At 42.9% G+C, this 23550-nt stretch overlaps 1 protein-coding gene across 1 annotated transcript in view; it reads left to right on the plus strand.

The window, feature by feature from the left end:
- LOC105559366 (zinc finger and BTB domain-containing protein 17-like) overlaps nt 1-4880 on the plus strand; it is a 16120-nt gene extending 11240 nt beyond the window's left edge. Inside the window, exons 2-4 of the mRNA XM_012007596.1 lie at nt 1402-2224; nt 3942-4047; nt 4126-4880. Of these exons, the coding sequence (XP_011862986.1) occupies nt 1402-2224; nt 3942-4047; nt 4126-4656 (1460 nt within the window). The 3' untranslated portion in view covers nt 4657-4880. The remainder of the gene's footprint in view (nt 1-1401; nt 2225-3941; nt 4048-4125) is intronic.
- Nucleotides 4881-23550: the final 18670 nt, after the last annotated feature.

Raw genomic sequence — 23550 nt, forward strand, 5'->3', positions numbered from 1 at the left:
TTGTCAAAAAAGCTCGCCGCTCGCTGCGTGACAACTTTTTTTTCGGTGCGCCGCTCCACCTCTCGCTATTAGATGATGCTCCACCGTTGCCTGCCGAGTCCGGCCTGCCGCCTTCTACGCTCTCATTCGCTCAGACATTAAAATTAATTTCTCGATAACTATTGCGAATTTTGCAAAATGGTATAGGACTTTTCTATTCAGTTTGCCCCGGTCTATCTACCATCTACGGGACATACGGGTATTAGGACACACCCTATATATGTCTCAATCATCTAATACCTAATCGTATCTTAATAGATACAATTAAATATTATATGATTGAAACATACATAACGAGATTTTTTCCATTGTTTCCGGGTTGGCTACAGTCTCAGTCGGTAATCCATCCCTCGATAGTAAAAGGTTAGGACAGCCTTACCCATACAGCACAGATGGTTGCAGTTACATTGCAGAAACGTTGCAATCTAGCAGAGACATTGCAGGGATATAAAATTGCAAACTTTCGATAGCAATATTGCAGCAATGTTTCAAAAATAATAAAAATACTATATTTTCTATTAAAAAAATTTTTCTAATTACGAGAATTTTATAATGTTATTTTCGTTGATACCAATAATGCGCGAATTATTAAGTACTTGATCAGTGCGATGTTGCTCGCAATCTCCATCTATTGCGAAGCAACCTAATCTCCTAACCTCCTAATCAACCTAAGGAGATTATGTTGCTTCGCAATAGCTTGCTGTGTATTGAAAAAGGCCCGGATGCATATGTAATTAGTAAATTCTCTGCTTATGTACAACAACAACAAATTATTCCAAAAATATTGCACTGCAACATTGCTATAATGTTGCACTGCAATCTCTCTGAGGGCGGACATTTCAACGTTGCTGCAATCCTCCAGAAATGTTGCAGCAATGTTGCGCAACGTTGCTGCAATATTGCCATTTTGCAGTGTAACATTTCTGCAATCTTCCTGCAATCTTTCTGTGCTGTGTGGGTAGGGCCAATTTCGCAAACGTCGGTTAACTGTTAACCAGAGTTCAGCCAACTCCCTATCTTTTTCTATCTTGTTCTCTAAGAAGAGACAGAGAATCAATTAGACGTTTGTGAAACTAGCCCTTAATGATTCACCCCGTACATGGTAGATGAAGAAATAAACGACAATACTTCAGACTAGAAATTTTAGGTCGTGGGTTCCGACTTTGTTATCTAGCAAATTTAGTAGTTTAGCGCACAAGTTAGACGCAAAAGACGGAAGTCACGATCAAATGCAAATAACACATGATAATTCTGGCGATATTCATGAAAAGAGAAAAATAAGATGCCTCTAGTTCGTAGCCTGGTCGAATAAACGCCGTGTTCGCGTATCTCTGAACTGATCCATTTCTTTCCCTCTTCCAGGCTACACGCACGAGGCGTGGATCAATCACGAGGAGCCGCCCAAATACGCGACGTTGCGCTCTGCAGCGGAGCTGGCGCGTCCGGTAGCACCATCGCCGCCACCGCCGCCGCCGGTCACGCAGCAGGAACTGCCGGTGTCGGTGCTGGTCGGGCCAGGTCTACACCAAGCGCCGTCGCACCAGGTGACGGTCGTTGCCACGAGCCCGTCATCGTCATCGCCACCGTCGTCCTCGTCGTCCTCATCGTCCGCCACAGCGTCGCTATGCCTACCGCCGCGAAAGAGCCTCTCGATGTCCTTCACCAGCACCGGCACGGCGCTGTCCCTACCGCCGAAGAAGAAGGACATCTACCGTCCCTACAGCCTGCAACCGATCTCGGAGATACGCACGTCCGCCGAGGAGGATCTGTCTGCCGCGCAGGCCATCCTGGATCTAAGCGCGTCGCCCGCCGCACCCACGCACTCCGTTTTTATTCACACCCTGTCGCCACCGCCGCCACCGCCGCCGCCGCCACCACCACCACCACCACCGCCCGCCGCTGTTTCTGTTGTTGCTACACCGAACGTGCCCGCGTCGCAACAGCAGCAGCAACAGCAGCAACAACAGCAGCAGCAGCAGCAGCAGCAGCAGCAAGAACAGCAACAACAGCAACAGCTACAACCGGTACCGACAGCGGGTATACAATCCATACCGGTTTCCGTGCTCGTGCCGGTGCCCAGCTCGCAGACCAGTCAGCTGCGCCAACAGGAGCAAACGCCACCACAGCCGCAGTCGCCCGCAACCGCGGAAGTTACCGTTGGAAACTGCAACGTCGGCAGGGATAGGTGAGTCTCGCAATATTGAACAGTTTCTGTCCCTCTTTCTCCGCCGTCCCGAAGCAGAAAAGTGGACATTTCCAAATCGTGAAATTCCGAGAGTATTTGCAAGTTAAGAGTATTCTCTCGCTTGTGTATTCTTATAACAAACAATGGTCTCTTACAGCAATTTTCGATCATTGTGCCGCGAGAATTTTTTAAACACGCAATGCCTAATTATTTCCCCGATAGGAAGACGTTTAGAAAATTATGCGACGGAATCTGGATGCAACTTGGAATGCTGGAATTATACGTGCATGTTTCGAACAACGTATGCAAATGGGAGACCTTTCATCAAGTATAGATAAATATTTGCACAATGTATTTCTAAATAGTATTGTATAACAGCAAAACAGCAGCGTTTTGGCGAATCACCTTAGCAGAATGTTTGCGCAATTAATCCAATATAGGTCGCCAGCAATCTACGGGCTGTGGACTACCAGAAACTAAAAATTCAGGACATTAGATCCAAATATTATATGTAAAATTATAAAAAAATATATCCTGCACCTATAACATTCAAAATGACGGACCAATATGGTGGACCGAAATTTAAAAAAAAGCTTTTTTTCGGTGAAAAGTTATGTACGGGGGTTTGGGGTGGGTCACTAATTACGAATATGCACTTAGATTCCCGAAATTCAAGACGATGGACCAAATATGGCCGAAAACTGTAAAATTTGCCATTTTTAATTTTGAAGAATGCCTCTTCGTTTTTTCCATATGTTCTATGTTTTGATCAAATTTCATAGCTTTGAAAAGCATTAATTTAGATGCATGTGGGTTGAGTGGAAACGAGTCTTCTGGACTTTTACGGCATCCGATCGACCATATTGGGTCCGCCATCTTGAATTTCGGGAATCTAAGGCCAGTAGTATACTCTTAATGTGTTTTTAACCAATCACAGAGCCGTATTAGTCTCTTAAGACAACACTTAAGATGATTTTGAAATAAGAATCAACTATGAATACCAGCCTATGTGCACATTCGTAATCAGCGACCCAAAAAATCCTGTATATAACTTCTAACTAGAAAAGATAACTGTTTTGAAAATTTGGTCTGCCAGTTTAAAAGCGAGGACATTTTTTTCATAATTTTACATATTTTGATCTAATGTCCTGAATTTTCTTATTTCTGGCAGTCCACAGCCCGTAGATTGCTGGCGGTCTATAATGGGTTAAATTGCTGTCGTGTGTTACGACAAACTGCCGCTACGAGGCGTCTCATACTTGTAAGTAACATTCACGCGAGACGAGATAAAAGCAGGCCCAGCTGTAAACGCGTCCCACGCTAAATCTTTTGTAAACATTTATTAGACGCAATTGCACGTTGCTGGGCAATTTTGCTTCTAAATGTCAAAATAATTGTGCGTGATTTATCCCCTACATTGAATTTATCAATTTTTGGGCAAATACCATTTAGAAATTTTATTCCCACAAAACTGCCGCGTTACAACGAATTACTTTAATGCAATCACTGTGGAATTTCCTCCTTTTGGATGATACAATTATCGCACAACATTTGAGGCATTTTCCTATCGGGGATAATAAAGTCCAAGTCTTGATGTATCTGATGTATTGAAATGAACCACCCGAGGCTATGACCCGGAGCTCCTAAAGCAGCGTAAAGTCCCAAAAGCCCCACCGTCCGGTCGTGAATCATCATAACTGTGTCCACCCTCCAACAGCACCACCACCGGCAGCAAGACTGTCGCCTACACCTACGAGGCCTTCTTCGTGTCCGATGGTCGATCGAAACGACGCGGCGGCAACGGCGGCGGCGGCGGCGGCGGCGTCAGCGGCGACGGGGGTGGCGGCGGCGGCGGGGGTGGCAACGGTGCCGCTTCGGTGCCCGACAAGGAGGCGGCCCAGCCGGACAGGCCCAAGTTCACGTGCACCGAGTGCGGTAAGCAATACGCCACGTCGTCGAACCTGTCGCGGCACAAGCAGACCCACCGCAGCCTCGACTCCCAATCGGCCAAGAAGTGCATCCACTGCGGCAAAGCGTACGTCAGCATGCCCGCCCTGGCGATGCACGTGCTCACGCACAAGCTCGCCCACAGCTGCGGCGTCTGCGGTAAGATGTTCTCGCGGCCCTGGCTGCTGCAGGGCCACCTGCGCAGCCACACCGGCGAGAAGCCGTACGGGTGCGCCCACTGCGGCAAGGCGTTTGCCGATCGCTCAAATCTGCGGGCGCACATGCAGACGCACTCGGCCGACAAGAATTACGAGTGCTCGAGGTGCCACAAGACCTTCGCCCTCAAGTCCTATCTGAACAAACACTTGGAGTCGGCGTGCCTGCGCGACGAGGAGATGCAGCAGCAGCAACAGCAACAGCAGCAGCAGCCGCAGCATGCCGGTAACAACGCCACGCAGCAACAGAACACCAATCGAGGCTTGTAGCAGCGCTTCGAGAACGAGAACAACGACGTCACGAGGATCGAGGACCCGAGAGAAAGCTAGCGGTGCCCCATGATCGCCGCTTGATCGCAAAGAGGTGCGAAGGTACGAAGAGCGGAGGAGAGGATATAAGGTTTGCCGTAGATTTTAAGTAGAAAAGTGCCAGTAGAGACAGAAAAAAGAGCTAGGGAGGGAGGGGGGAGAGAGAGAGAGAACGAGTGAAAGAGAGAAAGAGAGAATGAAAAGGAGAGAAAGAGAGAGAGAGAGAGAGAGAGAGAGAGAGAGAGAGAGAGAGAGAGAGAGAGAGAGAGAGAGAGAGAGAGAGAGAGAGAAGGAAAGAAAGGGAGCAAGAGAGAGGGAGAGCATGAGTTTATTAATAATGTCTAACATTAATAAAAACGTCCAGTAATATTAAGTCGTAAAGAAACAAGAACACGTCGAACGATGACGTCCACACTGCAGAGTCTAGTCACTCTAGTCGATTATATACCTATTACATTATATGATATTATATTATTATATTATATTATTATATATATAGTATATATATATTTACTAGCGCGTACGACTCTAGTCCGCGAAGCTCGTTACGAAGACATTATTTATTAATACTTAGCTGCCTAAATTTAAAAAAACGGGGAGTGAAACGAGAGATCCAGAATTCGCCGGAGAGATCGACGATGGATCCATAATCGCGGTTCGCGAGCCGGCGCGCTCGTCGAATCTCGATCACGGCGCGGCCTCGATCCCTCTTCATTTTGCGCTTCGCGATCGACGATCGAGGCCGATCACTGTGTAACGCTGAAACGCGCAGGTGTGATCGACGAACCCCGCGATTTGCGATCGATTGTCAGAACCTAAGGCTAATATTTTATTTCGAAGATGATGCAAACGGAGAACCGATCCCTGGAATAACCGATTAATTAAACGTATATTTTTAGAAAAATAGAGGAAAAGGTACGGAATCGATCAAGGATTATCCATTGCAGTTCATCAATATTTCAAATACTGATACGATTTCAAACAACCATTACTTGGAACGAGCCAAGTATTTCCGAGTATTAGCCACATAATTTCGCTATGATTGATACAACGTTAACGCGGTTGTTTGAAGACGCTCGTACTTAGCGCTACCAAGAATAGAAAGGGGTTAACAGTCCTTCGCGCAGCGGATACTCTTTTTAATATTTCATTTGAGCCATTGAGAGAGAGAACGATGAGAGCTATAGCTAATCGATAGCGCGGTAACCAACGACTACACATCGAGGTGTGCCATACCGAGTTTATTTCCGATAAACGAACGAGTGTTCTTACAAGTTCTGATGGACACGCGCTTCAATCTCTATCCTTCCTCATTTTTCGTATCGAGCCAAATCGTCGACGCACACCTGCGTAACTTCGCACGATTATGCGATTTACGCGCCGCGTGTAAAAACCAGTAACACGCGCGTGTTTTCGGTCACGAAACGAGCGACTGTATCGCGATGGGTAATCAAATCGGCGCCGATAAGTGACGCGCTGATTGTAGGCGTCGCGAGGTAGTCGTTCGCGCGAATCGACCGGTTGTGCGATCGCGGGCGCGCAAGCACGCGTACGATATCGCACAAACGGAGACTCAAAACACGTAAATACCACGTACTTACAATTAGAGCAAAATTCGAGTAATAGAATGCGTAACATTGTTATACACATATTTTATAGAAGCAATATAAGAAAACAAAATATAACGACAAGTACGGTCAAAGCAATGTTTCGACACAACGAATTATATAATTATACGTATAGAGGCGAACACATCGAAGTTTAACCAAGTCTCGAGCAAGAACCGAGGATGCTTAAGATGGAGAACGATCGCCCAATCCACACCCCCTGGTCTATTTTTTCTTGTGTTAAAAGTCCCGCGAGTCGTCTTGGCTGTCAAATCGGTCGTTTAATTTCGTTTTAAATGGTTTGCTTTTTCAATATTTTAAATTGTTTACCACTTTTTAAAATTATATTCTATTACATCGTATTTTCTGCTCTCTATATTATTTGCAGCAATAATGATAATAACGAGTTGCTCCTATTAATAATCAAAGCTAATAAATTTTACACAGCGCATTCTACTAATTGCATAGATCGTGCCGCATTGACCATTTAATCATGTTTACGAAAAAAAAACATCACTAATCACATTCGTATGATTAATATACATCAGACGCTGCTAAACATATTGAATTGTGTTAGCGGAATAAATTTCCTATGTCCATTCATAATTCAATCGGCGTATTGTTGTTATGTCATGCGTACTGTGGTTATAGAACCGTATAAAAGATAATTACCAATTTCTCCATAACAATTAATTGATTTTTCTGCATATTGTAAAATGAGGCAAAATCGATACCGCGCCGCTGCGCATTTAATCGCGAATTTCAAGTAATTTTAGACATTTTTCATCCAACGAGAGAGAACGGAGTCGCAATGAGCGCGATCGGAGGGGTGTGGACCACACGCTTCACGTTGCCCAGCGGACGAAAAAAAAATAACAATTGAACTAATAACAATTGACGAGCACGCGGGCGGTCCGCCCGGTCGTTTTTTTTCTTTCGCAACGATCATATTATCGAGGAGCGCTAACGTGATTCGCATGTACAGTAGAAAGAATCTCGCCGCCAAGAGTTGCAGGGAGAACAAAACGAAACGATATTTTTCACGTAGTTCGTTCCGGACGGGATCGAGTCGTAGGATTGGCCGACAATGCTTGACGCGCAGTGGAGTTTCGTTTGATTCTTTTTTTTCTTAATTCCATCTCGCGCGGCGCTAGTCACTAATAAATACGCCATGCTGCTATTAACGCATATACATATAGGCATATAAATATACGGCTATAGAGCAATAAACAATTAAGCAATACTAATTTATTCGCGTAGCATACAACGAAAATCCGCAATAACTGCGCACCGCTCGCTCGACTTACGTGAGTCTCGTAATTTATTTCACTGTTTCGTTTGTACGTCCTGCGTTCGTCGTCGTTTGCTGTATCGTTTGTTCGTATTCTTCGGTCTACGCTCATTTCTTTGTACATTGGAAATATTGTTACTTCCTTGATTTCGCAGTCGTAGTAATTATTTGTTCCTGTATTGACGGATTGTCAGGATATTAAAACGCACGCAACCCAATACATTTTACAGTGTACATGAGTTGGCAATTTTTAACTGTTTTTATAATTCGCAGATTTTTATCTTCAGGCCTTTGCGTTTCCTTCTCATCTTTCTCATGTATCACATATTAATTTCTTGACAACCTCGTCATATATTATTATCATTGTAATATTACTATTACTATCGTATTTATTATTATTTATTATTATTTATTACTAGTATTAGTATTTATTATTATTATTATTACTATTATTGTGCTAGTACAACGATTCGATACAACGATTGATATTCATGTGTTACAAGTGTAAAAACTAAAACATGTGCAATTTCCATTCTGATTTGTAAAAATGAAAATGCCGCCGCCCCGCGCGACGAGCTATTTTATTTAATGTAGGCCTGCGGGTATAGCTATTAGACGGTACACTTAAACTTCCGGATATATATGCATAATATACATTTATATATTATACGTACACATAAACAGAACGTCCTCATTGGAAGTAGGGGTAAATTCTAGAGCAATTCCCGGCACTTAATTAAAAAAGAAGAAAATAGAACGACTATGCTCTCTATAACAAATGTCGAAGAGTTTGTCAGTTTATTTTACAATTTTATTTCTTTATATGTGTATACAGAAATTATTCACGTTTGTTTCTTTGTTCCGACAAATTTAATTACTTTCTCCAACACAAGACCTAAGAACAAGGAAAGAATTATAACAATCGTCGCCAATGCTTTTACAAGAGTTCTTTTACCTTCGTAACTTCTTGTTTAACCCTTTGAAGTATACATTTTTCTATTGAACCATTTTTTGTGAAACTTTGTACACAAGGGTTTTTGGGGTCGCTGATTACGAATCCGTTATCAGATTTTCATAATTCAAAATGGCGGATTCAGGATGACGGAATTCGAAACTTAAAAGAATAACATTATTCAACTGTAATTCAACTATGCTGAGAAATATTAATCAGATATTCTTAGGACCCATGGAATCTAAATTCCAGTTAAAAATTATTATAGAGTATAAAAAATAGTACGCGCGAAATGGCGAATGCAAAATTGAAATTTGGTCATTTCTTAGAATTTACTCATTCTTAGCACTGCCCGGAGTTAACGACGCAAACGTGATGAGTCCCCAAATATCGTAGTCAAACGAAAATGCTGGAAAACTTGGAAACTTGAAAAATTCACGTACTTCGCATCCGCCATTTTGGGTCAGCCATTTTGAATTTTAAAAATCTGACATCAGATTCGTAATGAGCTACCCCGAATAGCCCTTTGTACAAAGTTTTCAAGAAATGAAATCTTAAAAAACTTGGTCGATAATGAATTTTTCCGAAAAAATTGCTGTTTTTTCATATTTGTTTATTTATGAAACTTTTACAATAAGTATTAAAGACTACTCAATTTTTTTATGTTCTTTTATTGCTAAGATACCCAAACCATGCAAACAACGCGACCTAAATGCGTTAACTAAAAATTAAATGGCCAAAAAGTAAAGAAGTTGAGGTGGTAACGGGTCACCACCATGCTTCAAAGGGTTAACCAATTCTCCATATCGATTTACATCTCAAGTAATACTCGATACATTACACATGAATTTGGCAATCGTAAATTCGTATAATTTTAAACAATTAATTGCTTGATTTTCTCAAAGAGGATCGTGTTGCTTTCGATTTTACCACCGATGGAACACACGATGTATATAGTGACAACATAGCTGAAACGTGTATAGAGAGAGTGCTCGTCGAATTTAAATGCTATTATAAAAAAAAACAACAAACCGGAGCTTTAAAAGGGAGCTACGATCGAAAGGGAGCATATCCACTTGTTTTCTCACGATTTGTAGACGCGCGTAGAACAGCTGTGGAGCGCCGATTAGAAAAGAACGGTGGTTATAGTCATAATTAGCGGACGGCGAGGGTTCGTTGTGGGAATTACGTCGGTTCGTTGAACGGTTACTTAGTTTCTTTCTTAATTTTTAACGCGAATTGTTACTCGGCCAGGGTGAAAGGAGGTCATACCCGCTGCGGAAAATTTATTCCCGGTAATTAATTTTCTTAGCCCGTTTAAGCGTAGCGATTACGACTGTAGAACGCGGAATCTTGTAGAGAGACAATTGGAGGATTTATTAAAATTACAAATACACCTACCCTTCTCGCCCTTTGCAAGTAGGACAAATGCGATGTAACGAGCGCTGCATAATTTAAAAATTAATCGTAAGGAGAAGGGACGCAAAAAGTTTTCCTGTGATCAATCTCGGTAACGATCTCTGCTAAAGATAACGATTTCATATGATTATTCAATTCTCGCGCGATACGTGATTATCGGCTTGGCTATTGTTTATCTCTATGCGGTCCTTGCTGCAAAAGTCCACGCCTCACTTAATTGGAACACCAATCCTTCCACCGCCATTAGCGTTTTTAACAATTTAATGTTTTAGTCGCTCCATACTCTCGTACTTCTCTCGCTTTTCTTTCGCGGATATGCCTTAAATGCCAACAGAGCAGCTACTCCTATAGCGAATTTCTCGAGCCTCGCTGACAGTTATAGAGTCGAGGGAACCGTCTCGATTCAAGCTCAACCCTGTTATCGTGAAATCGATGTTACTTAGAGGTGCTCAAACAAGTGTGTACAAAACATAAGAGAAACAGAATATAGATAAACGACATTAAATTTGATGGTATATTTATTAATAACGAGAGGCGAATGCGGCGAATATATACTTAGCGGTAGGAGCTCAATCGGGCGTAGAAATGAAAAATAAATGCGTTTCGTAGCCGATGCTCTTGTGTAAATAATCCCTTATCTTACTCTTACACTCTTTAATCGCAGGATTATAGCGACGCGTAGGCTTCTATATCGCTATATTGTACTATATCAACTGTGTATGCAATTGGTCGAGGGAAGGGCTCTTTTCGTAAAAACGCGTGCCGTTGATAGTGAACGTGTAATTACCTTTTATCTCGACTCAAGGAGGAAAGTGATATCCGTCATTTTCACCGTACAATGAGCATGACTTTAGTTTAATTGCTTTCGCGTTGAGATATGGTCATTTTTATTGTTACGGAGAGCTCGCGTCCAATTGGTTAGAATTTTTTTTTTCATTTGCGCCCAAATTATCGTCCAACGATGAGGAAACTGATTCGTCGACGACGGTCGCGCGCGAGAGCTCGAAAGGTTTCTGTCGCCATTGCGGTCGGCGATACAAGCAGATAAGTGTAATGCAAACAGCGTTACGTAACGTGAAATCATCGAACGGTACATTTTTAATACTATATTATGCACCAGTGAATATTTAATAAAACGTCATGGTCCACGTAGGAGGCAATCCCTAATCGCCTAATGTCGCCTGTAATAATCAGGGCCATGGTAATAACACGTAATGGCGCGATAAGAGATAAAAACGAGGGTCCTTCCCCGGCCAATCAAAACTTAAATCCTCCTCTTTCGTACTTCCCGCTTCGATCTGGAAACTTGGCTCGTAAAGAAAGCCTTCGTGGCGTGCTCGAGAAGTCGAAGTCAGAATCAACGTCGGAACGTACTCTCTTCGTGGCGCAGTATAAACAACTTCTACTAATAAAACCGCAGACGTGCGCAATAGTCTCGTGCGACCGACGCGGTCGACGGGGATTCTTTTACGCACGCTCGCCCCTGCTACACGCAAACGTACTCACGTGATGACACAACACACACATACACACATACACACACACATTATACATGCGGCAGTTCTCTCTTGACTATTGGTCCTTCTACTCTCCCATTTCGAGTGTCCTTGCACCTCCAGTGATTTTAAGGTCAGACGGGGAATTCCGGTCGAGTCGTACGCCCTAATTGGCAAGCTCGCCGCCGTGAAAATGGCCACACTTTCCCGTGCACGCTTCCCTCGCGTGTCACAGTCGCGCCCGTTTTCCAGGAGGATTTTCCACCTGCCGTGCCTCCCCGCGGTGCCCGCGATTTATCGAAGCTCGAGCCTCGTTTAATTGCGTCGCGCTTCCCGAGGCCCCGAGCGGAATACGCTGAATATATATGTACGTATATAAATATTTTTTATCAAACTGATATCAAATCACCGTTTAATTTCGTTGTAATATGAATTAAAGCGAGCCCCTCCGCTCGCCCCTCCCATCGGTCGCTTATAAAACCCAACATTGTTTTAATCCACATCGGGCGAATTCGCGCCCGTGTCATTTTGTTTTAATCTACGTTTGATTTAACTTTAATTTAGCCAGCGCAGGTCGACCGTCATTTCGCTCCAATTTACCTTTGATTTAATTGCAATATCCGGCCGCGCCGCGCACGCCTGACCGTCGTTTTATTTCACTTTATCTTTGATTTAATTGCGATTTCCGTCCACGCCGTTATTTTGTTTTAACTCGCAAGCCGCGTATTTATTTGAACCGCGCGCTTTCAAGCTGCTGTAGAATTCTCATTTATCACCCCCCGTGATACGCGCGTTTCCGCCGAGAGACATAAAAATCGAATTTATTGAATAGAATTTTCCATCGAAAGTTACCAGAATTACGCTTAATATTATAACGATCCGATGACATGCGCGGGCAAATCGGATTAAAATTAACACCGATCGCGTCTCAGCGAAAAAACGAAGCGTGATAACAATCGGCCTCTGAGTAACATCAAACTATCGGTAGGGCTGGTCGATAGCGTGAGTTTTTTTTAATAAAAAAAATCCGATTCGCGCGTCAATTCAGTTCTCCCCGCAGTCGTCGCGATTTCATCACCGTTGATCGACACGCCGATACGTATCGACGAGTGTAATCCGCGCTAATTGGGCACCATTTTCTGAAAACACGCGACACGCGGATGTACTACCCATCTGAGGTTGCACGCGAATCGAGACAATTTTGAAAAGCGTGTGACCTTCTAACTCTTCGTGCATCATGACTGTGAAACCAACGAATCAGCATTGCCGGTTTCAATCAGCCACGATGCACGAAGAGTTAGATAGTCGCACGCTTTTCAAACGTGCCTCGATCCGCGTACAACTTCAGATTGGTAGGCATTAATGGCGCCGTGTGTACACGGAAATAGGAACGTGCCCTGTGTGCCGCGGGCTAATCGGCGAGCGATCAGCGTGTCGCGGGAAAAGAAGCTGACGAGACGCGATCGAGGATGGAACGAAAATCATGTGTGACGTAATCGTAATTATTCGAGGGCGGCAAGTACAATTACAGATCTTCGCATTCGGCCGACATTCGGATTCCGTAGACTCTCACGTATGAAGTATGTATAAAGAGTACGAACACAGCCTATGTACACGTATAACTTGCTTAGGTCGGAATTCATAGTCCGTTCTTATATTTAAGATCATCTGAAGTATACTCTTAATGTATTTTTAACCAATCACAGAGCCGTATTAGCATCTTGTAGGCCGAATCAGACTAGCAATTGCAAACGCGGATTGGATTGGGATTGGCGATTGGCGATTGTCCTCTAGCCAATGAGAGCAAAGCAGCCAGCGATTTAATCGACTCTCATTGGCTAGAGGACAGTCGTCAATCACCAATCCCAATCCAATCCGCGTTTGCAATTGCTAGTCTGATTCGGCCTTAAGACAACACTTAAGATGATTTTGAAATAAGAATTGACTATGAATACCGGCCTTAGAGCCAAAAATGGTGAAAGGTTCACTTCGTCATCACTTGTAGCGTTGTCGTCGCATTGCTTCGGATTAAAGTAAGAGAAGAGATAACAGTACAAGCGAGAAGAAAGATATAAATTTTACAGCAATGCGACCCCTAAATTTCAACATTTTGGGGGCCATGTTGAAAGACTGTGTTCGTACTCCTTATACATATTTCATACTCTCACGGTGCAACAAAATGCTTCTCCTTTCAGATAAGGTACACTGTGTTAGACACAGACCCCAGACGTACAACGCGCGACATACTTTTGTAATCCTTCCAACGAGGGCCTTGACAATTTTTTAACCGTTTGTTAGCTGCCTTAGGCATAAGCGAGAGGAAGAGTGTGAGAAAAAAAGTGACAATTAAGAAAAGGAAACGGAACGTTCAAGGAGAAACGACGTGAGAGACAACGGCCCTTGGATACGAAGTTACATGCTACTCTCTTTACTCTCAATCGCGATTAAGCATGACCAGTTTTTACGGCGTAGATCGGTCGAAAGTCCAACCGAGGCTAATTGGGCAGCCGTTAACCGCCCAAGCTTGCCAAACGAGAAAACAGAAATCGTTAATTACGGAACGTTTCAGAGTCGGTTGCACCGGCGTTAACTATGATTGAGTGAATATTCCATTTCACTATTTATATCATCGTGATATACGATCTAAAAGAGAAGATAATCTCTACCGGAGATTAATGGCGGAAACGACTTTTAAGCCGCGGGACACCGAGCGCACGTCGAATTTTCTTCGAAGAAAATGATAATCGTACCAAGCGACGGTCGCGTTCCTCTCAAAAGAGGAATCAAATATTTCATACGAACGCAGAGCACAAATATTCTAGTTACGGTGACCAAATTACGACTAAAGTAAGCAGACTTGACCTAGATATTGTCGGATTCATGTAGCGTACATCTCGAAATCTCTCCCCCGGTTACTTCAAACACGGTACGAAGTGCGAGGCGAACACGCGTTATGAAGTGATTGCATCTTAGATCGTTAATTATATTCTGTGCAGTAACCAAAACGTTGTAGGATAACGGCGTTAATCACTTGACGGTTGTCTACGGAAATTGCCGCTAAGCCAGCTGGAGTGTGTCGTGTTTGGGCGCTAATGCACATTACGTAATTTACATTGCAATATCACTATCATCTATCAGTGTCATTACAACGTGATTATCATTTACGATGACATTTCACGGGATTGCATGCGGTCGGATAGCGCCCTGACAATATTGAAAGGGACGAATGGATTTGACTGTGGTGCAGTGAGAAAGCGCGTTAACGTCGAGGTCCAATTTAATCCATAACGTAACCGGGGATGCTTACGTCACGGCATTTTATCAGTTTGTATACTATTGTTAAAATTAATATCGCGATACTGCGATACTCGGCAATTGTCATTCAACAGTTTACGCAAGTCTCGCGTGTCTGCTGACAATCGTCGGACGCAATGTACACACGGCGTCATTAATGCCTACCGATCTGAAGTCGCACGCGAATCGAGGCATTTTTTAAAAGCGTGCGACTTTCTAACTCTTCGTGCATCATGATTATGGAAGCAGCGAATCAGCATTGCCGGTTTCAATGGCATGATGCACGAGTAGCTAGAAAGTCGCACGCTTTTCAAACGTACCTCGATCCGCGCGCAACTTCAGACGGCTAGGCATTAATGACTCCGCGTGTACGCCAACAATGTTCAACAATAAAACGATACGTATAAGCGGAGTAAGCATCCCCAAGTAAGTGAGATGTTGAACTCGCGTTGTATATCCAGTTTCAGGAGAGCCCGGCTACCCTAACCTCTTTTCCATCGATAATAAAATGCGTTTGACAGCACGACACTTAGAGATCCATGTGTTCAGAATCTAATTCTAGCGTTAAGTACATGCCAAGTATTAGCCAATCGGGTTTTCCTATCGAACGAAAAACGAGCAGAAATAAAACGAATTATTTTTATTTCTTAGGGCCAGGACGTTTCGCAAACGTCGGTTAACCAGGACTGGTCTACTTTCTATCTCTTTCTCTGTATGGTTATCCAAGAGAAGAGACAGAGAATCGACTAACCTCCAGTTGACATTTAAGCAGAAAATAAAAAATCGGGTCTTAGAAATCTAGAAAAGAGGCAGCTTTAATGAATGATTTCTATTCAGGCTAAATCTAAAGTGCACGGCTCAAAAATTGTGATGACAAATGTCCCGTGTAAACATGTATGTGTGCGAATTAAATTCTTACTTTCTCGAGTCAGATCCAGAAGCTCAAGAGTCAATGAGGAACGGGAGACCGACTTACGCGCTTAAATTATTCAGCATCGCCGATTAATCTTCAGCGCGCGAAGATACGCTTTTGTTACCGCGAGAAATAATTCCCGATCGAACGATCGGGGGGGACGACGGGTAACGCGTAGCTCAATAATAAATTCCGGGTAGAAAACGCCGGCGACGGTGTCTCATTTATAAGCACAAGGAGAAATTACACCGGATTACAGATGTCTATCGTGGCAGCGAAACCGTTACCTCACATACGACCATTCGCCGGAACGGAATATTCGTGTCACGATTTTGCAAACTTCCTCGCGCTGATTATACGCTCGTTATGACACCGTGCCGCACTTCCGACTCGCGCGATTTGCGTATCGCGGACGGCGACTCGCAGGAGAGCGGAGAGAGATCGGAAGGCGCGATCGACTCGATTTTCGCGCGTGGGGAGAAAGCGAGCGAGCATCCCGCGGATAAAAAGGAAATCGAAAGTCGCGGGACACAATTGAAGTCGTCCGCCGCGCGAGGTCATTTGTCTCGCACGGATTGTTAACGAGGATGCGTTGTAACTGACGCGCGTTTACCGATGCATTGTATACAGCAAGTATCTACGATACTTACGTATACATGCGGACTCACACGTACACTCGAATATACAATACAATTGCAATTACGTACACACGTGTATACACATATATTAAGACGACTCGACTGTAAAGGTAAATATCGTTGACGTCATTGCATTATTAGCGTTGATTTCAGTCTCGTTTCCCGCATTCTCTTTCCGCCACGAATAAATATGTATATAAATATATAAAAAAAAAATATATATATAGGTAATACACAACGATGTCACGAGTACTAGACAGTAGCGGTATAAAGGACTATTTAAACGAAATCAGCACTTAAAACATATTGTATAAGCAGCAAGATGAGGTAAACTATTATAAATAATGTTATACTGGCGAGAGCTGGGTCCCCAGTCGGGCCAATATTCGATAAATATCGGCGTGAAGATCTCGAATTCGCTTTTCTTTTTCTTCGATCGTTTCCGACAAGACGCGATACATACGTTTCGTTCGAGGTGGCCGGTTCTACGTTCTACCTTCATTTTGTCGACAGACGTGCCACGAATATCAATTCTCGTCCGTGTCAATGCCTTTCCGAGTTTCATTCATTAATCGTACACCAATCGCTACTACCTACACGATATTACAAGCGACATACATGTGAGTATGTGGAAATTTCTCTTTCAGAATTTTTCAAGCTTCTTATCATTTCGCAATAAATTTTTGCTTCTCTTAAATTCATTTATTTACAATAAAACTTCAAGTGAGAGATGGAAACTTTTACAAATATAAAAACTATCGAAAGAATAACGATTAGGTTAGAAAAATTCGATCCTTATTTAAACTTATTTATTCCTTTTGAAGTTCTCGAGTTTCTCTTGTTCCTCTTTCACTTCATTTTAATTCTACTTGTTTGACTAACAAAGGTATATTAAAGTATTAAGAATTTTTATAGCAACTGCATAATTAATGCGTCGACGTTAAAGGTATTGTGATATTCAACGTTAAGAGAAACAGACACCATTAGTTTTCAATAAAGAATGGATGGAGCAAGCGAGCGAGTGAACAAGAGAGAGAGAGAGAGAGAGAGAGAGAGAGAGAGAGAGAGAGAGAGAGAGAGAATCGTTGTTACATTGATAATGATTGAAAAACGACAAGCAAAGTTACATATACGTTTGCTTTACATATAATATCGTGTTATTAGGATCGTTAAGCGCTTAATGAATACGGCATACCGAATAAAGAGGTCCTAAAGTAATCCTAATATTTTCATATTTCGAATTTAATTCGAAATTTTTTGGGTGGAAAAAAACAACGCCCGTTTAGAAAAGCATTGTTGGAATTAACGAATTAGAATGAGTGTTTTTCAGTCAAGCAGTTTACTTTATGTAAAATTTGTCGGCTGCGCGAAAAAATGCGCGAAGAGGTTTCAGAAACTGGGAAAGGCGCTGCACAAACGTGGAAAGCAATTGATCGGTGAATTAATTTCTGTCGAAACATATGTAAGACAACCACACGAAGCATCTTTTACGGTGGATTTAAAGTTCAAAAGTTGGTGAAATCCAGTCAGGCGAGGGAAATTTCAAGCAACGAACGTTTAAGCCGGCCAAAATTACAATGTCGGAATCCGAAACTGTTTGCGGGAGTTTTAAGAATTTTTTGGTTTTCGTTTTAAAAGAAAAAGCGTAAGGAATACATCTTTTCTAGCCTTTTTCCAGACGGTTTGATCATTTCGCTTACGTAACTTTATCGCGAAGTGCACTACGTATAGTTTCCAACGCGAACGCACCAATGAACACCAAGTAAATTTTTATCGAGGGGAGTTTTATTTGTCGCGAGGTTTAACTTAGCGAGCGACGAAAAACCGAGTAATTCGCGTCTTATGACCCAATAGCGAAATCAATACGGAAGAAATTAATTAGTCGAATAGGGGGCGATTCCCCTCCCGCCCGGGGTACACGCGAATGTACTTGTTGATCGCGGGTGTAGCGCCGGGTGAATAATAATAAATATTTGATAATGTCTCGGCTGTTTTCGAATTCCTCCCGATGAATCATGCCGATGAGAAACGCAGAACACCCTTTTGATACTTCAGAACGCGCGCGCAATTGAGAAATTTGTGAATTTCACCTCATATCTAAGTAGAGCGGTTGTTAACGAACGCGCTCGAATCGGGAATCGAATCAAAGCAATACTCACTCTAGCATAATTTTACGTGTAATGTCCAAGCAAATGTACAAATGTCTGAGCCAACCCAAACGCGGAATTTCGACGTTCCCTGTTACTTTCGACGCTCGTGATTCGCGATTAATTCGACGGCGCGGAAAAAAAAGAGGGAGAAAAGAATCTTCGCTGGAAGATGGCGCGATGTCTCAGCGCATACAAAGACGTTAGACTCTAAAGGCCATTCTACAATTGCGTAAACGTAGTTGTAGGGTTGTAGGAGTAGAAATAGTAGTAAGTGTTGTACATCAAAGTAATATACAATAGAGTGAGATACGTCGTAATTGAAATGAATGATTAGTTAGCTTTTACGTCCTGTATCGTTGTAGTCGTGGAAGATCAAGTTCAGCCATCTTTTACAACAGGCTTTACAATCGGAAATGCTAGTTTAAAACTGTGTTTTACAACACTGTACAACCGCTAACAACCACGTTTACGCAATTGTAGAATAGCCTTAATGGAACAATACTAAAAACTGTTTTCAATTTTAACGTTTACAGGCAAGAAGAAAGCATTAATTCTCTTTCATTTTACGAAATCTCGAATTCTCTGGTTATGTTTTTTTTAATGATATTCGCAGCTTATGAAGTGAGCGAGTATAAATTTCTGAAAAGATGAATTTATAAGTTCAATGTGAATCGCACGACGAAGTAATTCGATAAGTGCGACGCGCTGTGGAGTTACCGTGCAATCGCAGAGCGCACGAACTATTCCATCGTTTTTTGCGTTACGCGAAGGACGTGGTGAACGCGATCGAGAGAATCAAGCTCGGGGGAGGGAAAAGGAAAGGTAAAATCGCTCAAGGGTGAAAACGAGTCAATAATGATGAAACTGAGTCAATAAAACCTTTCAAGGACGAAACCGAGTCAATAAAACCTTAATAAGCGACGTAATCAACTATAATAGTGATATTAAGTACAAAGAGAGAAAGCAAGAACAATTCGCAAACGGACTATGCAAGTGGCTTCCGGTCCCTCCCTCGCGGGCGCTCGATCGATTCCGCACGTTTGTCATAAGGGGGGAAAAAAATAGATAAATAAAGAGTAACGCGCGCGCTGACTCGCGCCCGCACTTTCGGGATGCCTTAAGCGAAAGCCAAAAAATCGAACTCGGTCTCGAATGTGTCCGGGACTCGTCGGGATGTTAATGTTTCTAGTTAGATGGTTAATAAGGCCGGTTCCTTGGAAATTGTGAGGTGATCACTTTTCGTACATCGTGTCGTGGAAATGTCTTCTACACCTGTCGTCGTTTACTGTGCTGTCCACTTTGTCTGTTAACACTTTACACGCGTGTCTTCGCGCGCGGGCGTGTCTTCGCGCGCATGCGTTGCGCCTCTGCCCGCGTGTACGTCGAGTCAGGCTAATATTACACTTGTGCGACAAATGTAATACCGGCCTAACGGCTGCCGGACGTTATCAGAAAAGTACATAATTAAAAGGAATGCCGGATATTTGCCCGCCGTTAAAATTGCACGCCCGTGTGCGAGGTAACGCATTTACGATCGATAATGAATCGGCCTCTCGGCTCACGCTGAAATTGATCGCGGCACCGTCAAACGATGGAATAAATAAATGAAACGAAATCAATAGTCGGGCTTGTGTCCGCGCGGGCACGCCAAAGGGAATTGCAATATATTTGTAACTGAGTTACCTCGCGATGACGCGCAATCTGAACTCGCATTACGAAGCCCCGTCACAAGTCGATGAGGAATCTGGTGACTATCGCATTGAAATCGAGTTGCAATCGTGCCGGCAAGTCCAATAGTCAAGTTGATATTTAGGAGATTTCGTTATGATATCTGGAAAATATTCTGTAGGTGTCCACGGTCTAATCAACATCTCCATTTATCGACTCGACTTGAATGCGATGTCTACTAGATGTCAACTAAATCATCAAGTTAATATGCATACATCTGACAGATGTCAACTACATGTCGACAAGATATCGACAAAGTATTATGCGGATCTTCTTACGAAATCAATGAAACATCTAGTCGCGATGAAATCGAACGGTCCGAAATATCGTGATCAATATCGATTGGATCATCGACTTGTGAACCTGGTCGTCCGGCTCCACAAACGTACGTCGAGGCGAATTTGAAGGGAACCAGTGCATTAAAATTTTCAAGCTCGAAAGAGAATTCATCTTTATTTCCAAGAATAAATCAATTAGCTTCCACAAATTTCGCTCAAAGCTACACACAAGGTGGTTCTTGACGCTCCAGTTTCCATAAAATCGCATAATTTTCAAATACGGACAGCGTTGAGCCTAGCGATGAATGAAACGTTCGCCAACCTCGAGAAAGGAATGTATTTCGAATGCGTGGCGCCGGACAGAAGCTCCTATCTATTGCAATATAATCGACACGAGCTACTTCTTCACCCTTTCATCTTCTCAATGCTCTTTTCTCTTACTATTGGAGGAGTCCATGTTAATCCATTAAACGTGATCCTAAATCGTTGTTAGTGATAAGGAACGGGAAGGAGATGCAACGATTAAACGAGAGCAAAACAAATTCTACAGAATGAGCTTGTTCCCTGATGTGGAGGCAGGAGAGTGAAAGGGAGAGAAAGGAAAATAGTGAGAAAGTGAGAGCGAGACAGAGAAAAAGAGAAAGAGAGAGAGAGAGAAAGAGAGAGAGAGAAAGAAAGAGAGAAAGGAAGAGTAATAGAGAAAAAGAAGAGGAAACAGAGAAAAAGTGCCTATACGCCAGTAAATTATTGTTTAGCGTGTTTAACGCGTTTCATGCGAGTACGGTCAGTGTCAATTACAGGTTTGAAGGAACTGAAGACGACGTTGAGACGAAAGCAATAACACGGCTCCCAAAATAAAACGGCAAATCATCTCGGCTACGATAACGCGATTCTGAATTATTATTATTCTTGTTATTGACGGCGAAATACCAATAGCTGCTTGTCGAACGGCATGAGAACAAATTTACGAATTAACGAGGATGATTTTCGAGTCTCGTCGAAAGTGAATCCGCCCCCCCCCCTTCTCCGAAGTTGAATCAATTAAAACACGGTAAGTTTATTTGTCAAAAGATCTCAAACGTTTAACCGCAGAAAACGTAACCCGCGCGTAGAAACGCTCATTAGTACAGATTTCTAATACTCCATTTGCTCGTTCATACAATTGTGCGACGAGACTTTACTCGATTTGTCATAAAATCGTGAAAAGAAAAATGGAAGATGTCATCGCGTTTCTCCTAATTTTAACTCGCGTTCTCACATCTGCGCGTTTCACCGCCCGAAAGAAGATATTAAGAAATTAAATCCACAAATAAAAAAGGATGCAAGTGGGGGGGGGGGGCGGGGGATCCAACACGCGCCTCTGGCGAAATTATCCTCGTTGACTCGACAGCGAAGAAAAACGGCCGCGACACTTTCAGGATATATGTGATATCAGGTGAACCTTTACCTTACCTATAACGCATATAAATATTGATATTGTACGTATTGTGATAGTTATCCGTAAAAAAACCCAGCAAAAAGAGATTCGCCAGTCCAAGCGATCCTACATCCCTCTCCGCCCATCCCCATTCTGAGTACGACTGATATTTACAGGATATTGTTCCAATTGGATGCTCCCAAAGAAGCCGGGGTATTCAAAAGCAATAACTTCGTAGACGGTTGCGTGTCCTCGACGAGGCGCGCGTCCGATATAATATTAAATATAAAATTAAAGAGGACGAGAGAACGGGAGAGAGAATGGGGTATGCGAGGGAACGAGAGCGCGAGGTGGAGAAAATGGGACCGAGAGTAGTAGATCGACAAATCCGCAATAGTTTAAGCCTACGACGACGTAGCCGATTATTTATGTACGCGCGTTCAAACGGAATTAGCGAGACGTGCAAGACACGGTGTGTCGTAAAAGACGGAACGACTGAACGCTTGTGAATGGTGACGAGAACCTGGCGAGCGTGATTAGTAGGGAAGTAAAGAGCGGTAGACTCACAGGTAGCGTCTAATCGTGAGGAAACGCGTTGCGGGCGTACGTCGGATTCTTTAACGTGGCGAGAAACGATGGGAGCGAAGGCTCGCCGTGCGAAACAGATGAAAAAAAAAAGAAAAAAGGGATGGAATCGCGTCGGGAAGAGGGAAAGAAAGAAGAGAGAGAGAGAGAGAGAGAAAGAGAGAGAGAGAGAGAATGCGAAAGAACGAATGCCGTGTGTATGCGTACGCGTGTATGGGTGTGTTTGTGCGCGCGCGCGCACACAGGTATTTTATAGCTTTTACTTAAGAAGCGCAGTACCACGCAGAACATAAAGTTAACTATATTTATAGAAATATGTTGACGCAGTTATTACCGACGAAATTATATCGACGATCTAATTGATAGGACACGCGGCGTGAAATTAATCACGGTTAATCACGCACGTGTGTACGTATCGGTGGAAGAGCGGGAGAGAGAGAGAGAGAGAGAGAGAGAGAGAGAGAGGAGAGAGAGAGAGAGAGAGGGAGAGAGAGTGCGTACTTTATTAGCCGCTATACATATAGTGCGTTTGACAGCGAGTCGCAACTTAAGAATTACGACCATTAACAGTTATCATTATACATATACAGCAATGATAACGCAGAACAATATTATTATTATTATCATTATTATTATTACAATTATTATTATTACCACCACACTAATCTCACTATTATGATTACTTAATTAATTAGTAATGAGAAAAAAAACTACCAATAAAATATACCTTGCATGACTAGTAGGGCTATACTGCCGCCGAAGCAATACAAAGAGCAATATAGAGTTAAAAAGGAGCGTAATTAACGGCGTAAAGGTACTAAAGGTAAATTATATTATACCGATAATGGAAAAAAAAATTCGTAGATTTCACACACCGTCTGTACACTTTACACGCATACAACGCACCCGCGTGTGCATACTCTTATACACACACACACACACACACACACACACACAGGCATACGCGCTTCACACAAACACACACGTACACGCAAACACGTATGATAAACACGTATACAGACAGACATTATGTATGGCCCTTAACTTATTCTGACCGTAGTGCTAATTGTACTTAGCATTTACGTAG

This window comes from Vollenhovia emeryi, unplaced genomic scaffold (genome assembly GCF_000949405.1).
Source record: "Vollenhovia emeryi isolate VEMERY1.0 unplaced genomic scaffold, V.emery_V1.0 DF939278.1, whole genome shotgun sequence".
In the NCBI taxonomy this organism is placed as follows: domain Eukaryota; kingdom Metazoa; phylum Arthropoda; class Insecta; order Hymenoptera; family Formicidae; genus Vollenhovia; species Vollenhovia emeryi.